The sequence below is a fragment of the Cajanus cajan genome, chromosome 4 (genome assembly GCF_000230855.2).
Source record: "Cajanus cajan strain Asha chromosome 4, NIPB_CcT2T_4, whole genome shotgun sequence".
Classification (NCBI taxonomy): Eukaryota; Viridiplantae; Streptophyta; class Magnoliopsida; order Fabales; family Fabaceae; genus Cajanus; species Cajanus cajan.
The window spans coordinates 46,962,109-46,970,156 of record NC_138520.1 but is presented as its reverse complement, the minus strand read 5'-3'; the positions used below and the strand labels follow the sequence as shown (position 1 = coordinate 46,970,156).

Here is an 8,048-nt window from a genome sequence, read left to right as displayed (position 1 = left end):
AAAGTATGGTTGGTTCATCTCTCCGGATAGGTATTATTAAGTCAACCTCCTCAGGCTTGTTGCTTGTGTTTGCAATTCTTTTGATTTGAGAGAGAGTCCATCTAGGATGACATTTTGATTATAAGCCTTTTGTCAAGCAAATTTTTGATTTGATTGATCGTCTTGATCAATTTGAGCTCATTTGAGCTAAGCCATTTTGTGAAGATTCTTCATGATGGAAGAAAGAGCTTATTCGAGCTTAGCAAGTTTTGCTGAAGGTTCTTCATGATAGAAGAAATAGTCTATCTAGGACGATGATCTTTGTTATTGCTCTTGTGTTAGATCTTAATTGATCCTCTTAGGGATTGGTCCAGGGATATGATCAATTTGAGCTCACTCGAACTAAGCAATTTTTTGCTGAAGATGCTTCATGATGGAGTCCACCTAGGATGATGTTCTTCATTTTTTCCTCTATGTTGGATTTTGGTTTTATCCATCAAGGCATTTGGTTGACGCTTGCTGGAGCTAAGAATTTTCTAATGGAGATCTCTCTTTTTGAAATGATGAGTCCAACTAGGACATTGATCTTTTGTTGATTACCCTTGTGTTGGGTCTTGATTTATCCACTAGAATTATTTTGAACTCTGTTGAGTTTAAGCATTCACTGCTGTAGATTTCTGGTGAAGAGAAGAAGTCCAACTAGGACATTGATCTTTGAAGATGAGATCTTGATCGATCTATTAGGAGGATATTTTCTATGTGAGTCCCTTTTGGACTAAGCAAGTGATGCGTTTTGAGATTTTTTCTAGATGAGTTTCAAAATGGATGACTCTCATTTTTAGAAGCAATCCACCGGGATGATTTTTCTTGATAGATTCTCCCCTATAGGAATGATGCCTCTTTGGCAAATGACTTCTTTAAGGTTGGTCCCTTGATTGGGTAAATCCTTGTTTGTTCCACTATGGAAGGATTTTTGAACAGTCGACGTTGTTAACATCTTTTGGTGGATGAGTCCATCAAGGATAATGATTAAGATATTATCTCTCACTAGGGATATATTCTTGTGAATTCTTTATTTTAGCCATCGATTCTATGTTTTTGTAGAGAAATCCATCAAGGATAATGATCTTGGGAACTACTCCTATATTAGGCGAAAATCTTGTTTGAGATCATGTTGGGGACGAATTACTTCACCTCTGATAAGCTTTTATCCATTGAGTATTTGTTAATTTAAGGTGCACAAGTATTACTATTGAAGCCTCTTCAAGCTTGATATGTGCAATTGGGAAAGAGGTTTTCTTTAGCCGACTTCTGTTTGTACAAGTTTTGGTTACCCAGTTGTCAATCTGATTTGACTGGGTATCTTTACTTGTGGCAAGTTACCTGATTATCATTCTGATTTGACTGGGTACCTCTGCTTGTTGGCAACCCTTGCCCCAAATTTAGATCTCTGATATCCGGTAGCCTATATGGCTATTAATCTTTGTATGGCTCTATTGTTAAGTATTATTTACAAAGCCTTTTCAGGCTTGATTCCCACTGGGGATGCTTTTGGCGCTTTCAGTATTATTTTCCTAAAGCCTCTTCAGGCTTGATATGGATCTTTGAATAGATGATAACCTTGGCTGGGTGTTTGACAAGTAATGTCATTAGGGATTGAGTCCATTTTGGATGTCATCTGATGTTGATTATTTGATGAACATCATCAACAAGGAGAACTACTTGCCCCAAGTGTTTGTTGTGTTGATCGCCTATTATATGATTACCCATCCAGGCTTATTATGTTTAATTTTTGTTCCTTTGAGAGGATTTTCTGATTTTGATACCACTGATAGAAGGCTATGCTTGAGCCAATTTTTTTGTTTGAAGTGGACTTGATTGTCCGATAGCCTTCTTCGCTAATTTTGCTTTTCAGCATTTGATTGAGGGCAACCAGTGCCCCTGGTTTTGGATCTTTCCAGTGTTTTAAAAACCGAACCGATCATTAAATCGATGAGGGTACTAGGTCAATGGGTCAGAGGTTAGACCGGTGGGTCACCTATTAAACTGCATGACTCGGTTTCTATTAAAAATTTTAAAAAAATATTTATGTTATACATATTTCATACTTGTAAATTTCAAAAAAAAAAAATCACATCATACCTTAAAGAAACTCCAAAAAAATTACAAACACATTTTAACATAATTTTATAATGTCATTCATGAGTTTTAAGCAAATAAAAGAAATTCTAAATATAAGTTTCAAACAAATAAAAAAAACACACATAAGTTCCAAGCTGACTTGTAAGTTCAAACATACACTAGTACACATTACACATTTTACGTCGGCTATTTTAGGGGTTTTTACGTCAGAAAAGCTTCCGACGTAGAAGCGAGAGACGTAAATTTACATCAGGGCGTGAAAACTGACGTAAATTTACGTCGGACATGCCACGGTCCGACGTAAAAAAGTCAAAAAAAAAACGAGTGCAAGCAGAACGACCCGTTCTGCTTAGAGAATGGCCCATTCTGCTTGATAAACCCAGGACCAGGTTCTCCAAATCCGGACTTCATCTTTTAACTGTTCTAGTGCAGAGCTCCTTTCATCTCCTATATCTTCTTCTTAGAGCCCAAGTTTCGACACAAATTCTCGGCCTAACCCAGTTGGATCCGTGGATGTCTCTGCTACTTGCTGACAGTCACTCTTCATTTTCTCCTCTTTTATCTGAGCTTGATTCTGTTGATTACAAAAAAAATCTTGAAACTGGTCATAAACATAAACCTCAAATAATCACTCTAAAAATAAGTTCCACCAATCCCTTAGCTAAACAGAAGCAACTTACCTCATAGAAAAATAGATGGATGTATGGAACCAACGCGAAGAAGAAACCAACGCGAAGAAGAAACCAACGCGAAGAAGAAACCTCCGAAGAAGAAAAACAGAAGAAGAAACTTGAGGAGGCTTCGGAGGGATGAGGTGCAGAAGAAGGTGCACAACGCGCGGGAGAAAGAAATTTTTGAAATCTAGCCATGCGCACACACCTTCTTTTAAGCAGGCTGTGGGTTATTTACGTCGGTCCCTTTAAGGTCCGACGTAAATTTTAACATCTACGTCGGACACAATGTATAGCCGACGTAGATGTTAAAATTTACGTCGGTCCCTTAAAGGTCCGACGTAAAAAAGTCATAAAAATTACGAAACATGCCACCACGTTTTTATTACGTCGGGTGTTTGTATTTCCGACGTAAAATGGGTGACGTAATATCCTAATTTTCCACTAGTGATATAACAAGTCACATAACAAAGCTACAAATAACATTTAAACATAATTGAACTACAAGATTTAAACAAATCTATATAAAGTATTTATGTCCAAGGAGTAAAAGTTGTGTCTGCCACTCCTTCATCAAAAACCTTAAATCCTTCTCCAATAACTTCCTCAATATTGCTTTCATTTAAATTCATGTTTTCTATAGTATCATCTTGTGCTTGTGCATCATCATCATCATCCTCATCCAAATTTAATTGATCTATGACAATAATTTAGAAATAAGATAGTAATTACAAATTCAAATTTAGTGAAATAAATACAAAATAATGAAATAACAATGTAAAAAAAATACCAATGTCACTTGAAATTGGTTGGATGGTCATATTTGCAAGGTTATTACGTAATGCATCCACGTCCTCATTGGTTAAAAATGGTGGGGAATCCTCCATTACCCAATTAGAATGGTCATCAAGCGTTTCAAGATTAATAGGATCATAACTTTGATGTGTTTTTTTCCTAAGCACATGTAAAGATGTAATGTATTTAAATCTAAGCACATGTATTTAGAAATAAAAGGATACAAAAAAGAAAGAAACATAATAATACCTATGTTGTAACCTCAAGTTGTAACGAACAAAAACTAGATCATCAAGCTTTTGATGCTCCAACCTATTTTTTTTCCTGAATGAATATGCTCAAATACACTCCAATTACATTCACAACTCGAAGCACTACAAGTTTAACTTAAAACATGGATAACTAACTTTTGTAGATTTAATGCACCACAAGCATAAGATTCCCACCATTGATCTAGAATATTGCATGAAATAAATTAGTATATGTATTAAACTTAAATAAACATTAAGGATCACAAAGTCACAAGTTATGAAAGTTACCTGGAATAACTATATTTCTTTCATACAAAATAGATTGGCTTTTAAAATCCAACTTAGCATCTTTATAAATTCTCATCTCAATAGTCAATTTGTTTTGTAGCTCAGGATCTCCATGGGAATAGTTTTCAATCACATCTAAAAGGCCGAATGTTGTGTAAAAATGTTGTTCAAATTCTTCATCATTAAATCTACAAGCTAGATTCAACCAATAACCAGCAACATGATGATTTCTACGAAGTTGTGAATCCCAATGGTTATCTATGATCTTCAAGTAAGATTCCACTTTCTTCTTATTTCTTCTAAACCTTCTCATTATCTCTTCTCTAGCTTTATGTATAGCTTGGTAAAGAAAACTCATGGCAGGTTTATCTTCACTATCAACAATATGCAACACACGTACAAGTGGTTCTGTGAGTTTTACTATATCAGCACATTTAGTCCAAAACCCAGAGTCTTAGACTTGTTCCACAAATTTCATTACTTTTGCTTCATTGGCATAAGTTGAGCTTGTCTATTCCTTAGATGTTACCATGGATCTTAATGAATCTTTTTGAGCCAAAATACTTTGCAAAACAATAAAATTAGTTGCAAACCGTGTTGGAGTAGGACAAAGTATTTCTCTTCCACCTGTGTGCTTTCTCATCAAATACGATGCATAACAATGATTATAGACATATTTAGTAATATTTGAGGCATGTGTGATGGAGGACCATCCTTGGTACTTCATGTGAGACCCATCACATGGTTCATGGCTAGGAGAATGGAGAGATACCATGTATGGATCCATCTCCTAGGCCCAATTTGAGTAGTATAGAATTTTATTGCCTTATTCCAATTTTACCCTTGTACTTTGGGGTATTTTAGTCATAGAATTTTTTACTTGTATTTCCAATTTTACCCTTGTATTTTGGGGTATCTTAGTCATATAAATTATTTTCTTTTGTATTTCCCATTTTACCCTTGTATTATGGGGTGCTTTAGATGATTAGGGTTTTAATTTTGGGCTAGGGTGTAACATTAGGAGGTGACACATTTTTTTGGTGTTCTTAGACCTATTTTTGGTGTTAGAAAGGCTTAGGCCCAAGTGGAGGGAAAAGGTTGCATGGTCTTATCATGCACCTAGATATAGCCAATCTAAACATTCCATCCTCGGCCACCAAGTTGCATCTAGGGTTAATTTGCATCTCATTTGGAGTGAATTTGCCTTGTGAATTTCGGCCATGCATCCTCCAAATGAAACCCTAGATGCCTCCCCTCCTATAAATACCCAATGCACCACACCTTGTAAATACTTTGGAATATATGATATTGAGTGAGCATTATTTGCCTCAACATCCTTTCCTTAGTCACTAGGTTACCTTTGGCTAACCTTCTCCTATCTCCACCATTGGAGAGTGAGAACCCTAGAGTGGCCTCCATCTACCTTTGGAGTGAGCCAACCTTTGAGCACCCAAAAACTTCCACCACCCTTCACCATATCACGCCTAGTTTCCTTTTCCCATCTTAAACATTCTTTTGCCTAACCTTTGGTGAGCCTAGATCATGGGCAAGGTGACTCCCTTCAACACATCACTTACAAACATGGAAGGAGGGTGATGGAGGAGGCCCATGGGCTAAGGGCCCAACTACTAGGGCTATGACAAGGATGATGCATGAAGAGTGGGCCCAAGCCCAAGGAAGGCCCACCACTTTATTTTGTTGGGCTTTGTCTCAAGCCCATTAGATTAGGGATAGTGTATAATTGGGCCTTAGTGCCTTGTATTTTCTTTTGGACCTTGTATTTCCGGCCTTATAGCTTAGGAATTACATTTAGAGGTTATTAGAGTTTAGGGTTAATTAAGGTTGCATGTGAATTATCATTAGCATGTAATTAGCTTGGCATTTGAGAGGCATTTCGGCCATGTGCACACATGCACATGGTGTGACTTAAATGCAACTCAAATGAGAAGCTAAATTACATGCCAAATGATGAAGCACATGGAGGTTCCGGGTTTGGCTCCCAAAATTTGAATTTTGAATTCAAATTTTTGGGCGCCTAAGGTTAAGTAACCATACCATGGTTTTACTTAACCTTAGGCTAACCCAAGGAACACTTTAACCTAATTTTACTCTATATATTCTCTTTGACCGAAACTTGTACACACTTTGGATTATATTGAATGAGTATTTCTCACATAGAATTCTCCTTCTCTGAAGTCACCTTACTCCTAGCTTCTACCCTACTTGAGAGCTTCTCCTTGTAGAGCTAGGACACCATTCTTCTTTGGACTTAGCTTGAAGCAAGCTTAGGTCACCTTGATCCTTTGTGGCATCTCCATTCCTTGAAGTTTCTCCAAGGAATTCCGTGAAGGATTGAATCATCCATGTGCATCCAAGTGGAAGCACATCAAGTGGTATCAAGAGCATCCGGTTTGTCTTCAAGAGATAAGTCTTGATCCTTATCTTTTGAAATTTGTGATCCGTGGTTCATTCATCTTGTGTTCATCTTATTCATTTTGTGTTCATGTCATTTTAGAGTTGATTCCTTCCTAGATCTATTTTTTTGTCTTAAAATTGATGGATCTAGTTTTGGTTTTGCTTGAATGATTCATATATGCATTTTATCTTGAATTGCTTCCATGAATCATGCTCCAACTCTTTTGTCTATTAGGAAAATTTTCTACCTATGAACTTTTTAATTTCTTTGAGTCTCATTGAAAATTTTATTCGGTCATTGATTGCTTGAGTTTTATTTTTTTGTTTTGGAATCCATGTCTAGTAGGATTGTGTAGTTCTTTCATGTTCATCCTTCCTAGCTATGCTTGTTGATCCGATTTGATTTTCTTTTGGAATTACATCTTAAAAGTATTTTTCTGGATTTGGCCGAGATCCATTATTGTTGGTATAAGCTCATATTTTGTTTGATTGAGTTCATGAACTACTATTAGATCATTAGTAGTTTTCTTAGAATATTTAGGTTTCCAAAAATTAGAAAATGTCTTAAAAAATTTTCTTCAATCCGTGAGTGTTTGATCTTTGTTGTGTAAAGGAGTGCTGAAATTTGTGTTTGTAATTCAAATTTGAATTTGAATTGTGGAGCCTAAAACCGTGCATGTGCCTTCTAAATTTACAAGCATAAAAAGCATGACTCATTTGACTTGAATTTGAACCTTATTTGTTTGTCATTTGGCAATTCAAATTTGAAATCCGGTTTTAGTGTTTCATAAGGTGACCAAGACTTATATGACTTCTAAATATTGAAAGAAAAAGTGATGGAAGAAAGTAGGGAGAAGTGATGGATGTTCTTCTCCTTAGCTCCTCCTAGCCACGGATCCTCTTTAAGGAGATAACACCGAATGGAAATGAAGCTTGAAGGATGAATGAACACGGATGATGAAGGCTAAAGCCTTGGATGGAAGTATCCAAGCTCAAGATGCAAGAGAAAGCTCACACTCAAAGAGAAGGAAATCCTAATGAATTCCTAAAGGTGAAGCTCACTCTCTCTCTCTAGAAGACTTTGAAGAAACTCGGCACTTGGCTCTCAAATTTCAATAATGTTCAAAGTGAATACAATAGATGAGAGGAGGGAAACATATAGCATCCGAATTTGAGGAGAACACTTGGCGCCACATGATTGGTCACATGTTGGCGCCAAGATTTGAATTCAAATTCAAATTTGAATTCAAACCTTGTGTCACATGCTCATGACCGGTCATGTAGAGCTAAATGAGAGATTAGGTTGAATTTAGAGTGAATTTAGGGTTGCATTTTGGTGTCACACTTGTGCAACCAAGGTGGTGCCAAAAGTGTGACCTAAATGCAACTTAAATTCATCCTAAATTTGACCTAATTTGTCCTAATTCAAATGAACTATTAAACCTCCTTAAACCCTAAACTAATGACCAAAATACAATGGTCTAATGAATACAATCAATAGGAAATA

The 8,048-nt window shown here is 36.4% G+C and overlaps 1 protein-coding gene across 1 annotated transcript; it reads right to left on the bottom strand.

The window, feature by feature from the left end:
- Window positions 1–3,236: 3,236 nt before the first annotated feature.
- On the bottom strand, window positions 3,237–4,484 carry LOC145957324 (uncharacterized). The gene is made up of 5 exons (XM_083073560.1): window positions 4,127–4,484; window positions 3,995–4,040; window positions 3,837–3,911; window positions 3,583–3,746; window positions 3,237–3,265 (listed from the first exon to the last, which is right to left on the bottom strand). The coding sequence occupies exons 1-5, from the start codon at window positions 4,482–4,484 to the stop codon at window positions 3,237–3,239; spliced, it is 672 nt and encodes a 223-aa protein (XP_082929686.1).
- Between the last annotated feature and the right edge of the window lie 3,564 nt (window positions 4,485–8,048).